The sequence below is a fragment of the Pongo pygmaeus genome, chromosome 5 (assembly GCF_028885625.2).
Source record: "Pongo pygmaeus isolate AG05252 chromosome 5, NHGRI_mPonPyg2-v2.0_pri, whole genome shotgun sequence".
Taxonomy (NCBI): domain Eukaryota; kingdom Metazoa; phylum Chordata; class Mammalia; order Primates; family Hominidae; genus Pongo; species Pongo pygmaeus.
Window position 1 is genome coordinate 110,574,856 of NC_072378.2, and position 20,284 is coordinate 110,595,139.

Below are 20,284 nucleotides of genomic sequence, written 5' to 3' on the forward strand. Positions count from 1 at the left end.
GCTTTGTCTTACCCAGATGGCTGGTGAGAAAGGCAGCTGAGACCAAACAACAGTTTTCCAGGAGAAGATCTATCCTACAAATAGCACAGCACTGAGTATGAAATCTGTGCCAAAAAGAGAAGCAGCCAAGTGGGATGTGATTATTTTAAATAGAAATGAAAGCTCTGTATTTATGCCACTTTAACATTGTTCAGTTCACTCTGTGATGCCTTTGGATATTGGAGTAATAACCATAGAAGATTCATCAAACAAATTATAGAAAGAGCAGCCAGGTACCACAGAGTGCTCTTATAAAACAAGAAACTCCCAATCCAACCCCATCCACAAAATGCTTATTAGTCTTTTTCTAATTCTCATTTACATTTTTTTAAAAAGATGTTTCTCCTAAAGATGTATAAAAATCTGCAATTTTACTTATGAGGTATTTGCAAGCCTTGCTTGCTTTGCAGTATTATGACATCATAGCATCCTGAACAAAATAACATATTAAAACTCACAGAAAGACTTCATCTCTCTGCAGGACAAGTGTAATTATAAAAGCTTGTAGGCACACAGATAAAATTTTAATGCTAGATGGGGTCTCGCTATGTTGTCCAGTCAGGTCTCAAACTCCTGGCCTTAAGCAATCCTTCTACCTCAGCCTCCCGAAGTGCTGAGATTACAGGCATGAGCCACTGTGTCCAGCCACTAAACCTTATTATAAGATTTTTTTATATTTAAAAAATCCACACAGAAGCAAAGTCAATTAAATTTTATTTCAACCAAGAATATAAAATAAATGCAATGTAATTTATTTTAGTTTTAACAGTCATTTCAAGAAGGAAGTCAGGTCAACTCAAAAGCAGGAAACCCTTGCTCCAAAGCAGTAGCTCATCCTGTACTCCATGGAGCAGGCCTCGCTGGGGTGCAGTGGCTCTGAGCACAAACCTCATAGTGGAGCACGAAAAGCTACAGTCATCTCTATAACCATATAAAGGGGGATGCGTGCAGCAAATGACTGAAAAAAGAGACAAGAACAGGTACACTTCACAAATAGGAATTATAGGAATATACAAACTAGGCAGTTTAGAAAGGATATACTACATAACATATATAAAAAGTACTTTAAATTGTTGTTAAAAAGGACACCTTCAGTCCAGATTTTGTGTAATACTTTTAGTGTCTACACAGACAAATCTTTAAAAAAATTAAATAGTATTAATTTACTAAATATTTAGGAGATAACAGTGCATTAAGGGTTTTTTTTCATATAGTACATACATATCACCCCTTTGCAGTGATAGCATAGAAGAGTAAGTATGGCCTTAGGTACAACACATATTTTAAAAACCCTAAAACAATGAACTTTGTTATAAGATACTTGTGACTATTTCTGAGGATTATGGGGACCTAAACTGCTATGTTTTATATAAAATATTACTTGTACTTGAATCCTTCAAGCCTCTGTTGGTCTAACTGCCATTTCACTGCCTTTCTCTACTCCCTAGGAAGACATCATCATAGAGTTTTGGACTTGTAATTTCCATAGAATTCTTCCTTCATTTTATAGTTTCTGCTGCATAAATTTACTCAAAAGCACATCAAGTTGCATGTCTTATTCTCCAACTATTTTTTTCTTTTCTTTTACCTTTAGCAGAGAAAACAGCATCATTTTAGAGGCATAGAGAACAAGTAGCAGTTGCTTCACCAGGAATGAGGCAGCACACATAGGTAAATGTCATCCCTTTCCATTCTTAAGAGTCCATTATGTTCGTAAGAGCAAAAGAGTAGTGCAGAAGGCCAAAATTCTAAGTACTAAAGTTTCAAAACCACAGAGATATAAAAATATACATAATCCTTGGTCTTTGTATGTCACTGCATGATCTACTTCATCACAAGGATTGTTTCAGCCTCATAGTATCGGCCCTGCTGCCAAAGCTACCTTATCTTGAGTTCATCTGTCCTGCAACACTTGAATTCCTTTCACAAACACACACCTCCCCAGAAAGCTAACTCTGAAACTGGTTTGTAACACGAAGAGCAGAAAGCCTTCACTTGGATTCATTCCTTCCTGCCAATAACCCCTCCTAGTTTGGGTGTTCCCATAGGCTGAGGGATGCCCCTCCTGTACCCTTGGGGGACACAACAGTATCTAATAAATTTGAAAGAGAAATGCAGTCATTTGGGGACCACAAAGGTAAAGTTTGCCCTCAAAAAGCTTCAAAGGTCTCCTTAGAGGTCCCACAGTTTGAGGGCCCTTACGTTGTGTTAAAAAGGCTTTGTTCCCAACCGGGTGCGGTGGCTCACACCTGTAATCTCAGCACTTCGGGAGGCCGAGGCAGGCGGATCACCTGAGGTGAGGAGTTCAAGACCAGCCTGACCAATAGGGTGAAACCCCATCTCTACTAAAAATACAAAAATTAGCCAGACGTGGTGGTGCATGCCTGTAGTCCCAGCTACTTGGGAGGCTGAGGCAGGAGAATCACTTGAACCTGGAAGGTGGAGGTTGGAGTGAGCCAAGATCGTGCCACTGCACTCCAGCTTCGGTGACAGAGCAACACTCCGTCTCAAAAAAAAAAAAAGGCTTTGTTCCCCTTTAAAGAGAAAGAAAATGATCCAAAATTATTACTAAGGGTAAAGGGAATCAGTGGGTAGCACTAACCCTGAGGCAAGGAAAGAGGAGAAAAGAGCCAATACCAGTGCAGGGATAGGAACCCAGTCACGTGTGGAATGGAGATTTCTGGCTATGTCCTGGAGGATATTGTATACTGGGAGCAACTGACGAAATCCCCTTACAGTTTATATTTCAGTTCTGCCAGCAAAAGTCATTATATACAAGGAAAGCAGGGTAGTTCTGTGAATGTATAAGCGAACTATTTAACAATGCTGCTTATAAAGTATTAAGGGGCATAGTATTTTGGGTTACATATCTATTTGGGTTTGTCTTCTTTTATTAAAGGTAATCTCCTTGAGAGCATGAACAGAGCTTCTACTTTCCTTGCAATTTCCTACAACCACTTAGGAGAGCATGTTCTGCCTACAAGGACCACCCAGTTGTTAAAAGGCTGCTGTGAACATTTCAAAGATACATCGATGCCTTTTGTGATACTGAATCACTGGCTTTCTCTAAGGTAGACTGACATAGAAACCCTTCCGTAATATTATTTACAGAACAGATTTGGGGATAGTAACTACCCAAGTAGGTTTAGAAGTAAACAAAAAGACCTTCATATTATAAAAGTTTCACTTGTAAGTCAATCACATGGCACAGACATCCCAGGAGGGCTTACTGTCACAGATCACAAGCTCCTTAAGGACAAGAAGTATGCCCTGTCCTCTGTGTTCTCTACCCAGCAGGGCACTGGGCACATGGTGAGGGTGCAATGAACATCTGATGACCAACAGCTCTGGACAGTGAGGCTTTAGGGCACAGGATAAAACTGCATATAGGCAGCTACATTATGCAGAGGGCTGCTAATTTCTTATTTTAAAAAATGGAAGGGGTAAAACAGCAGGAAACTATCAGAAACTCCTTCCAATGGAGCATGTAACCTGCTTCATCTTCAGTCTTGATGAGTGTCACTATGCAGACTTCATTATTAGTGAGCATTATTATGCTGAGATCAGTAAGGTCCTGGCTGGCTACAGTATCACATCAATAGTGCAAAATGTATACTGGCTTCTGTCTAATCTTATTTTACTTGTGTATGGACCCAGAGTATCATAACCAGGTAGATAAGTTCAGAAAGAATAGTTTTTAAAAATGCATGTAATTTGCATATACAATAATCAGCTATTTCTTCTAGCTCAAGAAAACATTTAAAACAAGGCTGGTGCTGCTAGTAGCATTCAGAAGAACACAAATTTCTTGCCCCTGACCTTACAATAGGAGCTCTAAGTTTTTACATTTCCTTTTGACTCTGGGGAGTGAGGGGCTCCTTAAAGCAGCTAAGAAAGAACTCAGCCACTAATTCATAGATCATGGAAATGCAAATATTCACTTTGTCTAGTATAGTCTTATACTATCCGCCCACAGTTTTTAGGCACAATTATTAAGTTTTCTCCTAGGGGCAAAAGAAATCATTCAGTGCAATGAAAAAGATTCTTGATAGAATTAAGTTTCAGTAACAACAGCAAAATTAGGCATACATAATACATACTTTAAACATGAATAAAACCTAAATTTTTAACATGCTTTAAAAATAGTCACTCTATACCTAATACAAATACAAATGGAGAACACTGCTCTTTATTTTAAAAGCAGATTAATTTGCAGGCTTCTACTTGAGTAACCTTGATTATGCAAGAAAGTTACTCACGCAGACCCAGATATGAAGAAACCAATGGTTCTTTAGAGAAGTCGACTTTATGTACAATACACACTAAAAACTTTTCCTTCAAAGGAAAGTAACATGTCTTTTGATCAAAATTACTCCTTCAAGAAATCCTAGTACAGTTGTTACTCTCTTCAGCGTTTTGGTGTGGGCCATCGAGACTGTATTTCATCAAAGCTCTTGAAACCCTTAAGGTAGACTTAGCTACATGAAGGTTAAAATTATAATTCTTAATTACTGAATGCTATTCAGAATAAGATGATGCTGGGAACTCAGTTCCATATGAATGATTATATAAAAATTACCACATACTTCAGTTCTTCATAGCATAAAGCACAGTAACTGCAAAGATCTAGGCAGTTTTTGGTTGTAGGTTCCCTCTGTCCCACCGCTTGCCTTTTTATTAGACCTTCCCTGAAACTAGATAAATAAGAACGTAATAGTAAAGTACTTTGGGACAGCAACAGTTTCTGTTTAAGACTTCCATGAGCAGAACAGTTATTGTCTGTGAAAACGTAGTGCTTTAAAAGGTGCATTTTTACCTGTGTTGCTAAATCAGTTCATGAAGTATAAAACTATACACCACTGGAATCCTGTTTCTAAAACATTAAAATCCTATTAAAAGAGCTTTGAAAAGATAAACCATAGTGATTGCTACAGCATGAGAAAGGTGCACCAGGAAATCCTTCAAAAAAATGCTGAAGGTTACAGAAGTGCTGGGATTAGATCAGACGCTTTATCAGAGAAGTCACAATGGAACACATGCAGGGAAAGGGTGCCGGGGAAACTTCACAAGAATCTTCTTTAAGTCAATAAAGAAGAGATATCAGTCCTGCAAAATGCTCAGTATATAAGGTTTTCCTCCCACGTGTACGAGTTTTAAATGGCATCATAGTTTGCATTTTTTTTGGTTCTTTTCAATGCAGACATATTGCTGGAGCCTGTGCTCTGGGCTGGGCTGGCCTGGCCCAACGGGAGCTGGTCAGTACCGGTGGGCCTGGTGAGATGGGTGGTACTGTGAGCTCTGCTGAGACGAGGAAGAGTAGCCAAGTGTGCTCTGGGACTGAGAGGATCCCTGAACGCTGCTTTGGTAATTCAGGCGAGAACTGGAGTGCTAGGAGAAGGAAACAGGAAAAGGGAATTACTGATGGAGGAAGAGGATGACCCAAGATGCTCATCACAGTAGGATAGAGATATAAGCTGTTTTCATCATTAGGCTCCTGGTTCAGACACACATAGCTGACAGCAACTTAAGTTGTTAACACATTTTGCTTATTTGAAATCACAGTTTGCCACCACTGTAACCACACATTCTGGCAGGCATGAAATTTGGCTAGATTTTTGTGGGAGATAAGCTACACTGGAAAGAAAGGAAAAGGGGAAATTTCAGTGGACCCTCTTCTCTTTATTCCAATTCTGGGGTGTAACTTAATTGTTTGCATAACTGAGACATGCAAACAAGAATAATCAATTTGGCATACTGAAATCAATAGTATTCATAATGTATACTGACATGCTATTATTTTTCCCATTATAAATAACAAAGCTGTGATTAAGAAATCATTATTTTAGAGCAAAGGGTTTTCAGAGGTAGAAGCTAGGGGTATCAGGAGTTCTACCTACAAGACAAAGTAAGGCAAGATTAAGATTAGGTGGGGTGCGGCAGCAACATGTGGGTTTTATAAACTTCAGGTAACATTTAGAATAAAGCAATTTTCACATATGATTGTCCTCAAGAGAAGATAAAAAATGCATTTCAATTCAATGTATTTTTATCACATTAAATGAAACCTTCATCTTCATAGTACCTAACGCAAATACAAAAAAAAAAAAAATGTGTAAAAGGAAAAATCATCTATAGAATAAGAACAGTATGTAAGAGACAAGCATAGCTGGAAGTAGTATCTTTGGCTATATTCAGAAGGCTGGTTTTTCTTGTAAGCAAAGTGGGAAAGAATATATGTAATAAAGCTATTACTTTTTAAACTTCCTTAGCAAAAATTAAACAGCGAGAAAATTATGACAGTGAAAGAGATCTGATTTAACCCACTCGATCTTGCCTTTAACCTCCAAACTGTTCTTGGTCACTCCTGGGCATGGGCCAAGGTAACTTTGGGAGAAATTTAGTTTATAGTTTAAATGACAATAGCCCATCCCAAAACTAAACTGCCTTTATAAAACTACTAAAAGGCCACAAGTTTAGGATTATGAGAGAGGCCTGAATTCTGCTAAGATGTAGGTGCAGTTAAACAATTACCAGTCATTGTTCTGGAGGTCAATTGGCTACTCCCCAATTACTCCTTAAATAACATCACTATTGTCAACCTTTTCAGAAGGCTTTTCAGACTTTTGCATTTCGGATGACTCCACCCAGACTGAGACTCACGACTCAACCAGTCCTGTGGCCCCCACCCAGAAGTGGACTCAGCAAAGGAAGACCATTTTTCACACCCCTTTGATTGCATCCCCAACCAAGCAGCAGTAGTCATTCCCTAGACCCCTGCCCATCAAAGTATCTTTGAAAAATCCTAGCCTCCAAATTTTTGAGGAGGCTGATAATAAAACTCTGATGTCCCATTTAGCTGGCCCTATGTGTATTAAACTCTTTCTCTATTGAAATTCCTGTCTTGATAAATTGGCTCTATCTGGGCAGAGGGCAAGAAGAACCTGTCGGGTGGTTACACTTTGGGTTAAAAATGTAAATGATCTTGAGGTAGCACTGGGGGGTTAGGAAAGAACAGATCAGCAAGGTCCTCCTGCTCAGTGCTCAAAGGCTGCCAAACTGGACTTGGAATATCTGGTCCAAGATAACAGGGCACTAAGGTAGTTTTGGTTAAAAGCAACTCAGTTGTGGCTGGGCACAGTGGCTCACACCTGTAATCCCAGCACTTTGGGAGGCTGAGCTGGGCAGATCACCTGAGGTCAGGAGTTCAAGACCAGTCTGGCCAACATGGTGAAACCCCATCTCTACTAAAAATACAAAAATTAGCCGAGCATGGTGGTGGGTCCCTGTAATTCCAGCTACTCGGGAGGCTGAGGCAGGAGAATTGCTTGAACCCAGGAGGCAGAAGTTGTAGTGAGTCAAGATTGGCGCCACTTCTCTCTAGCCTGGGCAACAGAGGGAGACTCCATCTCAAAAAAAAAAAAAAAAAAAAAACAAAACAAAACTCAGTTTTGCTCCTTCCTAAGTTACACAACTGAATAGTTACACTGGTTACAGAAGTCTTTAAATTTTAATTACGTGTTTTATTTTGAAGTTTATTATGAAAAATGTTCTTTCAACTCATACGTTATTTGGGGCAATTTTGCCCTAAAATATAATGCAAACATGTAAGAATCTAATGTGCTGTAACATAGCTTTTTTAATGACAAGGGGTTTTTTAGACAGAAAATAAGCCAATGTCCCGCTTTTCAAAGTGCTAATTGTACTTGCTTACAATACATTGATGAAACAGCTCAAAAGCCTTGAAACTCTACTAATGGATCTGTTGGGGCACAGAAAACAATACCCCAAAATGAAGGCCTCAGGAGCAAAAGTTTTTCTCTGACCTTTTCATGCCCTCTTGTCTCACAGTCCCATTCTCCCCAGAGCCAGCCATAGAAACTAGAATTCCCCTTCCCTAAGGCAGGCTATAGAAACCAGAACCCCACTTCCCCAACACCAGCTGTGAAACCTAAAAATATTACTCTAACTTCCCCCTACCTTTCTGTGTAAAAACTGGCCATGAAGAAATGATCTGGCATACCCTGTCTGACTGTAGGTCATGAGACTCCTGTCCCAGAGGGGGTCCTGCCCCACACCCAGTGGCAGGAATGCATGCTCAGAGAGACCAACAGGAACCTAGACAGGCCATGCTGGGTCTCCCCCTCAGTCTATTAGCATCAGATCATACCCTTTCTGTCCAATCATGTTTCTACATGGCTGTCCACACTTTCTTGACCCTAAACCATAAAAATGGACAATTTCTGGCCGGGCACAGTGGCTCATGCCTGTAGTCCCAACACTTTAGGAGGCCAAGGAAGGTGGATGACTTGAGGTCAGGAGTTTGAGACCAGCCTGACCAACATGGCGAAACCCTGTCTTTACTTAAAAAAAAAAATAATAAAAAATATATGTACACACACACACACACACACACACACACACACACACACACACAAATTAGCCAGGAGTGGTGGTACATGCCTGTAGTCTCAGCTACTTGGGAGGCTGAGGCATGAGAATCACTTGAACCCGGGAGGAGGAGGTTGTAGTGAGCCAAGATCACGTCACTGCACTCCAGCCTGGGTGACAGAGTGAGACTCTGTCTCAAAAAAAAAAAAAAGACTACATGAAACACACTTTGAATTTCTGCTTAAAAACCTAGGACATCACTATATGCTCATTAACATACTAAATCACACACTCACCAGCACCATGACAGTTCCAAGAGCATCCATATTTGGCATAAAAATGGGTGGCACCACAGTTCCAAGAAATCTCCACCTTTTTCCAGGAATTTTCATGAATATTCCACCCTTTGGTTAAAGAAACCCATAAAGATAGAAACCCAAACCAGACTGCATGACTCTCTATTCATTTATTTTTTTTCAGATGGAGTCTCACTCTGTCACCCAGGCTGGAGTGCCGTGGTGCGATCTCAGCTCACTGCACCTCTGCCTCCCAGGTTCAAGCAATTATCCTGCCTCAGCCTCCCAAGTAGCTGGGATTACAGGCTTGCACCACCACAACCGGCTAATTTTTATATTTTTAGTAGAGACGAGGTTTTGCCATGTTGGCCAGGATGGTCTTGAACTCCTGACTTCAGGTGGTCTACCCGCCTCAGCCTCCCAAAGTGTTGAGATTACAGGCATGAGCCACTGTCCCCAGCCAGATTCTCTCTTGCATATACCCACACTCCCCTTTCTTGAGTCGTGTACTTTTCCCTCTGCAATAAATCTCCATACTTTTGCTATTTTTGATTCATCCTTTAATTCCTTCTCCCGATGGTGTTAGGAGCCTGGACACAGGGTGGGGTCGAGGTCCCACCAGCATTTGGGGACCTCCCTCAGCCCACTGGTATCAAAGTTGTATGCCTTTCTGTCCTGATAAGTAAGCAACAAGGAGGAAGGGGCTCCAGGTGGGGAAAAACAATGAACAATTGTTCTGAGACACTGCTAGTCACAAACAACTGATGGGCACAATGAACTCATTTGGCACATAGCTCCCTCCCGCAGGACCCTGTAAAACTTCCTTCCAGCCCCTGCTCTTTGCAGACAGCCCCTTCTCTGTTGTGCTGTCTGTTGCAACAACATGTTTTCATACATTCTGTAATAAATCTGCCTTTCTTTACGCAGAACTGTCTTAGTAAAAACCTTGACTGCCTGAGACACTGGCCCTAGCTAGTCGCACCCATGACATTTTCTCCAATTAACCTGCCTTTTGTGAGTTGATTTTTCAGCGAACTTTCAGAGAGTGAAAGTTTTTCCCTTGGCCCCTAGATGGTGTATGAGTTGCAAGTTCTGCGTAATGGGACACCTGACTGCCCCTCATGACAGTCTCTCTATTAAATGAATAGCTGTATCTATTCATTTAATAGATATGTTGGAAGGTTTATTATTTTTTTCCACAGACATCGGGACTCAGCTATGAAAGGTTTATTTTTAAGTCAACAGAACAATATGGACATAGAAAAGCATTTCAAAGAATTTTTGAATTTGGGGAAAAAAAAGAAATACAGTAATCTGTCTATAATTGACTGTAATTGGGTGACAAAGACTCTTTCCTTTGACAAAAACTGCAGTCAGGCTGCTCTCAGGCGGTCAAGGTTTTAACCAAGATGATTTTGGGTAAAGAGAGGCAGGTTTATTACAGAAGGTATGAAAACATGTTGTTGCCTGGGGCAGCAGAGTAGAGGAGGTGTTGTCTGCAAAGAGGCTGGAGGGAAGTTTTACAGGGTTGTGTTGGAGGGAGCTCTGTGAGTCTTCTGCTTGACTAGGCCTCACCTTGGGCTTTCCTCTGTCCTTGAAGAATCCTGTTAGAGCAAGAATCTTGCTAAGTTGGCTTGGCAAAAATCCCCCACCTTTAAGAGCTTATGTACCCAGGCCTCCCTTCAGCCTAATACTATGCAGTCTGTTTAGCCAGAAACCTTTTATCCTGGATGTTTCCTCTTGGTAACTTTCCATCCACTGATCCCCACCCTGCTCTTTGGCTATACCTCTCCACTTGTCATATGGGAGTTTGAATTGAATCCAGTCTTCCTCCCCAACTGCCAGCCCCTGTTGCAGTGGTCCCTTTATGCACTGCCATGGCCCCGCCTTGAAGAAAGTCTGCCTTACCAACTTTAACAAGTGTTTAGGCAAATTATTATTATTTTTTAACACAGGTTAATATAATTCAAGCAGACACACAAAGATGAACCGGTATATAGTAAGTATTTGTTGCTCATATAACTGAGGGGAAACAGATTTTATAACAAAATTCAAATATGCTCGTGCTACTACCCAGCTAGCAAGCTGTTTTTAGTAGATCAAACTGAAGCCTCAATTTGTTTAATTGGAACCAAGTGGAAGTATTAGGTCCTCTTCTGCTTGCAGGGATATTCTGAAGAGAAGTTTTTCAGAGAAGTAGTTGTGTGGAAACACATTAGTTTGTTGAGCTATTCAAAATGTGAAGGCAGTTTATGCAGCTATTTGTTATGTCTTTCTTGTTAAAGTTTCTCTTTATTGCAGTTCCTTATCAGTGAGTTTATGGTTCCCTTGCCAGAGGTTTTGTTTTCTATTATCTCTATCCTATGCACTCATCTGCAAGAGTTCCTGGAGGGACTGTGGTTCTAAACTTAAAACAAAACAAACAAACAAAAAACTTAAGTTTTCCCTTCTTCCTAGATGTTTTCTTAACTTGTTACTACCTTGAAAAAAATTTTTTTTCCAAAATTTCCCATGGTTATCACAATGGGTATCTTTACCTCTCTCTCCAAATACCAATCCTTAGACTTAGCTCATTTAATTTCCTGAATTAGTACTGCAATTGGTGTTCTCTTTTTATCTGAATAACAAAAAGTATTTTCTAGTCTCAAAATTATTTCTAATGAGACTTAACAGTTATTTCGGAGAAGGCTCAGTCTTAGCTCCCTTCTCTTCTTTATCTATGTAGCTACTTCCTCCCAGAAAGAGCATATCTTTCTAAAAAATGCAATTAATTTTGGCCAAAGTAAGACACCACTCCCCTTCCCTTTTCAACTGCATATCTACGTATCTTTTTCTGATACACCAAAACTGCTAAGGCAGCTGTAAGGGTAAAATGATGAAATTTTCTTTAAGGATGGGGGCATTGGCCTCCCTACCTTCCTCTCCTCAGGGTGTCAGGATAAACAAGTCAGAATATGAGATATCTTACAATTACATGAAATATGATGAAAATCTTTCTCTTCATAGAATGCCCTAGAAACAGGATTGCAGAGTCAAATGTAAGAGTTAAATTAAGTATTACTTAACTCTAAAAGGATCTAGGATAAATCTTTTCCCCACTTCATAAAGCATATGAACATTAGACATTCGGGGAGTACCTGATAATCCGAGGGCATCACAGGTCCGCCTGAGTTTGCGCCTGAAGGCCCTAGCCGTGGCTTCTTGTTTGGAGGCACCTGGTTCAGGCTGGAGTCCTGGCTGTGCTGCAACCCTGCTCCGGTGCCCCCGACCCCGGCCCCAGCCCCACCTGTGGTCCCATTGGTCTGGGTGCTGTTCTGCTGTGGCGGGGGCGCCTGTGCAGGGGCTGCTGCCTGCTGTGGAGGGGCTGTGGGCTGCTGATGCTGGTTCTGCTGCTGTTGCTGATTCTTTTAAGGGGAAAAAAGCAAGCTTGGTATGAAACCAAATTAACAGGAGCTTTCTTTAATTATTTGATATGCACATGTGGCTGCTGACCAACCTGGGGGAGCAATCTATGTGGGACACTAGAGTGATGGGGAGGACTGGAGAATGCAGCAGCCAGGGAACACAGTGTTCCCAAAGGGCAAGGCGCCGAGCCCCAAACAGGACTCTTTCCCTGAAGTTCATTTAGGTTGCACAGTGATCCTCCAAATCAGTCACAGACATCTCACTGAAGGCCACAGGCACATCAGAAATACATTTCTTATAGCTCATTAAAAAACAGCTATAAGAAATCTTTTCAATCATGATTCTGGAAAGGCAGAGCAGTCTGGAGAGTGAGCCAATATATCCAGTTAAGAGGAAAGAACAGAGTGATGCTAGCAAAAGCCATCCTGCATAAAGGGGTGGTAGTGACACCAAACAAACAGAAAGAGCAAGAAGTGGGAATCCAGGAGTAGAACTGGCTGTGACACACACCGGAAGCTCAGTTATCTGTGAGCTGGTCATACTTCAAACTTCAAGGTACCTTTACAATCCCCAAACTTCCACAGAAAATAAGATACATTCAAATTTAATTAAATATTAGAAAAGGTAGTTAAATGTATAGGAATTATGGAACGATACCTAAACTATCTTTTTGCCTCCCTCGCTCTTTGGAAGTGAAAGTATACCATGCAGTTTATACCTTGTCACCTTTTTCTTCAGGATCATCTTCATTCAGGAATTCTCGTTTGGGGTATGGAATCTGGCAGCCGGCAAATACACTAAAAATCATTAAAAAGAAAAAACATATCATGATCTAAAAATCTGTAATATCATTACCTTGTTAATTTAAAATTCCAATTTGTTTTTCTTCACTTATTTCCTACTCTTCATCTGCGGCTAGTGTTCAAATCTTGACTGCTGCTAGCTAGGTGACATATAGGACACAGAAGTTTCTCTATACTAACTTCATTAGCACCAAAAATAACTTAATTTGTATTTGCCTTAACAAGAAAAACTGTACCTCTTATAGATGAAAACACAAAGTCTACACTTGGGGGTAAGAAGGATGAAGGAGTAGAGAGGTTTTGTAGTGCAGTGGACATGCTCTGGAAGACAGATTAACTTCTGTTGCCTACTGGTTTGGCTGAATTTCTGATCTGGCCAATTGGTCTGTAAAGGTCTTATCTCTTCTCAGCTTTAGTTTTCATCTGTAAAACTGAAAAATGGTCGTTCCTAAAGTACTTGTTTTCATTCATCCCTCTCTACAGCTTTGTCTGTTTCAAAAGGTGGAAGCTTGCTCTTGAGCAGTCTTTAGGTGGTATCACTGAAAAAGTTAAATACTTCAGTAGCAAGTGCTTCCCTTGCTTTCAACCACCATGCGGCCTCCTCAGCCTGGAGCAAAGGACACAGAAAAGACGGGATACGTACTCTAATGTTGGCAAAGGGTCCTCCTGAAAATAGGGATCCTGCAGAGCTTGCTCCGAGGTAATTCTCTTGGTTGGATCCATGGTCAGGAGTTTCTGAAGCTAGAGTGACACACAGGAAATGTACAGCACATGAAAAAGTTATTTACAAGTCAACACCTTGTCTTTTGTATTACTGTGTAACAGGATTAATATAAAATACATTTTGTATAGCTCACTGCAGATTATGCATACTACATACTTTTATGTGAAACTGGCAGAAATCATCAGCATTAAAGCCCTTATAAAGTTCATTTTCTGCTGATAAATCATTTAAAGTGAAGGCTGAAAGACAAGGGTGACATCTCAACAAAAAAATACTTAATTTTACCCCAGCATCCACTAATTTCTTTTGTTTCTAAAGAGGAGGACTAGTTGAGTAATAGAAGGCACGATTTGTGCTGAGAATCAGATTTCAGTATGGGAGAGAAGCACCTACCAAGAGGAACACTTTGCTGTCAGGCTTGACCTTGTGTTTCTCCATGTACTTTATCAGGCTACTGTTGGCATACCTGCAAGGACACACACAGTCACACATCACTGGGAACACTCATCCAACTGATTTTTTTTAATGATAAGCTCCAAGATTGGCTTTCCTATAAGGTATGTGTTTAAGCCGTTGTTTTTTCTGAATAAGAAGGAACACATTACCAAATATTAGCAAATGTGTGAAGAAATAGGAACTGTCACACACAACATGAGAGTTTATACTGTTACAATCCCTTTGGAAAACAGTTATGCAGTAACCATTAGTGTTGAAAATGTGTATAGCCTATGACCTAGCAACTCCATTTCTAGGCACATACCTGAGTCAAAGAGATGCTTTTGTACATGTATATCAGGATACAGGGATAAAAATGTTCTTAGCAGCCTTTTAGTAATGGCCAAAATATATATATATATTAAAATATATATAATATATATTTAAATATATATATATAATATATATAATATATATTTAAATATATATATAAAATATATATAATATATATTTAAATATATATATAAAATATATATAATATATATTTAAATATATATATAAAATATATATAATATATATTTAAATATATATATAAAATATATATAATATATATAAAATATATATATTTAAATATATATAATATATTTAAATATATATATAATATATATAATATATATAAAATATATATATTTAAATATATATAATATATAATATATATTTAAATATATATAAAATATATATAATATATATTTAAATATATATATAAAATATATATAAATATTTAAATATATATTATATTATATATAATATATATTTAAATATATATATAAAATATATATTATATATTTAAATATATATTATATTATATATAATATATATTATATTATATTATATATAATATATATTATATTATATTATATATAATATATATTATATTATATTATATATAATATATATTATATTATATTATATATAATATATATTATATTATATTATATATAATATATATTATATTATATTATATATAATATATATTATATTATATTATATATAATATATATTATATTATATATTATATATATATAGACAATCCAAATGTCCATCAACTGAAAAATGGGTACATTTTTATACATTCACAGAATGGAATGTTACACAACAGTAAAAATGAATATGCAAGGTTGAGTGAGGAGAAAAAGCAAGTTGCAGAAGAAAACACGTAATATGTTACCATTTATAAAAAGTTGAAAGACAATAAACCAAACAATAACTTTCAGAGATACATATACATGTGGACTAGAACTATAATAAAAATTGTGGGGATAATAAACCCAAATGCAGAGCACTCAGAGTTTACTCTCTGGAAGGGATGTGGATAGGGAGGTGGGGCATACAGGGTACTTTAGTAATCTTAGTGATGTTCTAATTCTTAGGTTCAGAGGTGAGCAAAGGGGTATTCATTTTATTATTCTAAATATATTAGATATTTTTTCATTATATATTCTTTCCTACATATGAAATATTTCAAATTAAAAGGTCTAAAAATAGGTAATATATGTTCATGATAAAAAGAATTACAGAATATAGAAAGTATAAGGAAGAAAATTAAAATCACTCACAATCAAGCCACTCAGTGACAAAAAAACCACTGACAAAATTTTTATAATGTCCCTTTGATGTTTTGTGTGTGTGTGGCATATACATATATGGTATAAACACAGGAATTTTTGCTTTGTTTTTATAAAATTGGAATCCTACTAAAAAATTGTCTCAGCTTTTTAATATTGTTCCATAAATATTTTCTCTTGTCAAATACTCTTCAAACTTATTATTTTGAGTGGCTGCCTATCTCCTACTGGTACGGGTATTACTTCTTTCATAATAGCTGTAGCATACAAGTCCTTGTAGCTAAATCTGATGTGCATGGCAGGGAGCCGATACTGCCTAGCATGTGAGACTCAGAGACCCCTAGTAGACCCTGATTGTCATTCACCAATTGTATGATATTGGGCAAGTTAGTTAATCTCTAAGAAAGCCTTAGGTTCTGAATCTGAAAAGTGGAAATTATAATTATGCCTACCCTATAGATTTGCTAGGAAGATCATACGAAAAAATGTAGATAAAGGGTTTAGCACCACCCTGGTATATAATAAGTACTCATCTATTTGTGGCAGCTCTGATTACTTCCACAGAATAAATTCCAGGAATTATCAGGTCAAAGGGCATGCATATTTTAAAGCCTTTTTTAGGTGCTCTAGAATCTCGCTACACAAATGTAGCTTTTACCAGCAACCTGAGCATCACCTGAGAGCCTGCATTAGAAATGAAGGTTCTCAGTACTCACCCCTGATTCTGACTCAGAATCTACATTTTTAACAAGGTCTCCAGGTGATTTGTAGGTACACTGAAGTTTGAGAAGTACTCATCCTCACCAGTAGCATATGAGTAATAATTTTTTTTTTTAATAAAAATAGAGATAGGGTCTAACTATGTTGCCCAGGCTAGTCTCAAACTCCTGGGCTCAAGAGATCTTCCCACCTCAGCCTCCCAAAGTGTGGGGATTACAGGCGTGAGTGAGCCACTGTGCCTGGCCAGAATGTCCATTTTATTGTACCCTTGCCAACAAGGGTACAATAAAATGTTAAATGAAAATAACTAGTTTGGTTTTGAATGTTTACAGAATTTATAGAACATTCAGGTTGGGATTCCATAAGGCAATTAGATAAATGATTTTGAAACTTGGAAAAGTGAACTGAGTAAGATAAATATTGGGAGTTATCCACATAACTGATGGTAAATTGTGGCCATCAAAATCATAGAGTCTGACTGGAAAAATATCTAGAGTGAGAAAAGAGCCCAGGATAGAACCTTGATAGCAGCACTGTCCTTAAGAGATGGATACAGGCAAAGGACCCCACCAAGGACTGTGAGAAAAAGGGGTCAGAAATGATCAATGCCATTCTCTATTTCTCTTTATGATGTCTGCTTTTGTTCCTATAAGCCATCCTGTCCTGAAATTTTCCTGGTAAGTTGTCCGTAGAGAAGCTCTTCCACAATTTTCAGTAGGTGTGCATATTTATAACAAACACCTCACATGCCATCACTCTTAATCTCCTTTCTGCTCAAAGTAAATGTCTTCATCAGTTTGTTTTACTCATATTCCAGGCCACGTGTTCTTCCTTCTGCCAGCCTTCCAGGTTTCCTAGTCCAGCATGTCAGTCACCAGTCATTACTCAGATAAAGATAAAACCACAACTGTGACCTAGAACTGAGAACTTTATTCATGCTAAAACAGAGCAGATATAAACTACTTATTGACCCTTAAATTCTTAAAAGTTTTTAATACTGCAGCCTAAACCTGAACTATATATGTTAACAGTATCTGGAATATCTTCTTTAAATCACAGGCATAATTAATACACTAAAATCTCAGTTTCTAGTTTAAATAACAATCTACATCTGTTTTTTAGAAAGATTAATTTAACTATTCTCTTTGAAATTACTACCTCTAATTAATGTGCACTATGGTTTGAATGTTTATGTCCCCTCCAGAATTCATGTTGAAACTTAATTCTCAATGCAACAGTATTAGAAGATAAGGCCTTCCAGAATTGAGGGCCTTGCTTTCAAGAGTGGGATTAATGCCTTGTAAAAGAGGCATCACACAGCATCTGCCCCTTTTTGCCCTTCTACCTATGTGAGGACACAGCAATAAGGCGCCACCCTGGAAGCAGAAAGCAACCTTCATGGGATTCCAAACATGCCAGTGCCTTGACCTTGGACTTCCCAGCCTCAAGGACCGGGAGAAAACAAATTCCTGTTGTTTATAAATTACCCACTCTAAGATATTTTTTTATAGCAGCACAAAAAGACTAAGACCGTGTGGAATTACTTACGTTGTTCTTCTAAAGTCTTTTTGAAGTGTGGGATATTCTGGCATCTTTCTAATATCTTCCCAGTCTTTATCTTACAAAAAAATTAAATATTGTTATAGAAAATAATGTGTTAATTTAAAATCTCCTAATTATGTTAGTTTATAAATATACATTAAAATATACTTTTGAGAAGAAATGATTTTGAAATATGACTCAAAATATGACTTTAAAAAGGAAAATAAATTACCTGCAGGAAAACCCATGACACTAAATATCCGATCCAGCTGATCATGATGAAAGGGATTGCTTGTTTTTATATCTTCCTGACGACAGTGAAAAATAGGTTCCGAAGTCAACAATTCAGCAAATATACAACCTATTGCCCATATATCTGGGAAGGAAGAAACATAAGTTTTTGTATATATTTCCTTGGTTATAATTTCTAGATATAATCCCAGCCTACTTATAAAAATACTTTTCAGTAAATCAATATACAAAGTACAATAAGTGCATTAAGAAAACATTATTGTACTTTGTATTTTGACATATGTGTGGGTATGTGTGTATATATAAGTATGTATATATGTGTGTGTGTATGTGTATATATATACATGACATGAAATAGCTATATCATCATGTAACAAATTGAAAGCCAAGTAATAAAAAACATTTACTTGTAAATTTTCTGATGACAATAAATGGGGAAAGTCAATTCAGCAAGCAACAAATTCTTTAGATTTAGGCAAAGGTCTTTCTAACCACTTTTTTTGTTGTTGTTTTTAGGGTCTCTGTCACCCAGGCTGGAGTACAGTGGTGTAACCACGGCTCCCTGAAGCCTTGACCTCCTGGGCTCAAGCAATCCTCCTGCCTCAGCCTCCAGAGTAGTTCAGACTATGGGTGTGTGCTACTGTACCTGGCTAATTTTTTAAAAAATTGTTTTGTAGAGACAAGGTCTTACCATGTCTAACCACTGTTAATAATTTAATCATTAAATTATTCAATTGATAATCTAATACCAGGCATAATACACAGATCTGATATACTGAAACAATATCATCATCAGACATGGTGATGTAATTCTTTTAAAGCCATCCAATGTACAATGATAGAGTAGAATTTATAAGTTTTGAGTCTAGACAGACAGTATAGACCATATAAAAGAATTGGGGAGGCTGGGTGCAGTGGCTCACACCTGTATTCCCAGTACTTTGGGAGGCCGAGGTGGGTGGATCACTTGAGGTCAGGAGGTTCGAGACCATCCTGACCAACATGGTGAAACCTGTCTCTATTAAAAATACAAAAAATTAGCCGGGTGTGGTGGCACACGCCTGTAGTCCCAGCTACTGACGAGGCAGATGCAGAAGAATCTCTTGAACCCAGAGGGCAGAGGTTGCAGTGAGCCAAGATCACGCCACCGTACTCCAGCCTGGGCAACAGAGTGAAACACTATCTCGGAAAAAACAAACAAAAAACTATGGTATAGCATAAAAAAGTACTGTGTTTACTAGCCTATTAAATATGTGAATCACATTCTGCGATAAGCTAAACAAGGAAAAAGGTTAATTACACTATTCCTTCCTCATCTAAGTTTTTGCCCCTCCAGTTTCAGTTACCTGCAGTCAACCACTGCAGTTCGAAAATATTATATGGAAAATTCCAGAAATAAACAATTTATAAGTTTTAAATTGTGTACCATTCTGAGCAGTGTGATGAAATCTCATGCTATGCTCTCCATCTTCCCGGGATGTGAATCATCTCCCTGTTCATCCACACTGTATACTCACTACCCGCTGGTTAGTCACTTAGTGGTCGTCTGGGTTATCAGATCAAAAAAACATAGTATATACAGGGTTCGGTGCTACCTGCAGTTTCAGGCATCCCCTGGGGGGGTCTTGGAACATATTCCCAGCAGATAAGTGGGGACTACTGTATATCCATTAGCTAGAAGACGTATCAGAATGCTCTCTCCTAAAACAAATTGCCAAATGGAAAAATCCATACAGTAATGCCTTACTTATTTGACCACATTCAGGTACAGTTTCCTTCCACATAATTTAGCCTTCTGGATAATGGAAACATATTCCTTCAACAACCATTTTTTAATTACACCATTGCCTGCCACCATAAGAGGCTATAAAAAATGTAATCCTCCTTAATGATGCAGCAAGGTCATCATCATTATGAACATCCATCACTACAGAGTAGAGTAATAATACTGCTCAGCGTCCATTTCTGAATTCTTTTCTCTCTCCCATGTCATACTGGTTGCACTCTTCCCCCGATATGGCTGCTTCTGATGGTCCCATCTCTCTTCCTCATTAT

At 38.2% G+C, this 20,284-nt stretch overlaps 1 protein-coding gene across 12 annotated transcripts in view; it reads right to left on the minus strand.

The window, feature by feature from the left end:
* Positions 1 to 736: 736 nt before the first annotated feature.
* The window catches only part of CDK19 (cyclin dependent kinase 19), a 209,361-nt gene continuing 189,813 nt past the window's right edge, over positions 737 to 20,284 (minus strand). For all 12 annotated transcript variants that reach the window (XM_063667080.1, XM_054493618.2, XM_063667079.1 and 9 more), the window contains 7 exons: positions 18,210 to 18,353; positions 17,984 to 18,053; positions 14,049 to 14,121; positions 13,575 to 13,672; positions 12,847 to 12,925; positions 11,861 to 12,127; positions 737 to 5,427 (listed from right to left, as the gene is read on the minus strand). In XM_063667080.1, coding sequence (XP_063523150.1) covers positions 5,296 to 5,427; positions 11,861 to 12,127; positions 12,847 to 12,925; positions 13,575 to 13,672; positions 14,049 to 14,121; positions 17,984 to 18,053; positions 18,210 to 18,353 — 863 coding nt within the window. In that variant the 3' untranslated portion in view covers positions 737 to 5,295. The remainder of the gene's footprint in view (positions 5,428 to 11,860; positions 12,128 to 12,846; positions 12,926 to 13,574; positions 13,673 to 14,048; positions 14,122 to 17,983; positions 18,054 to 18,209; positions 18,354 to 20,284) is intronic.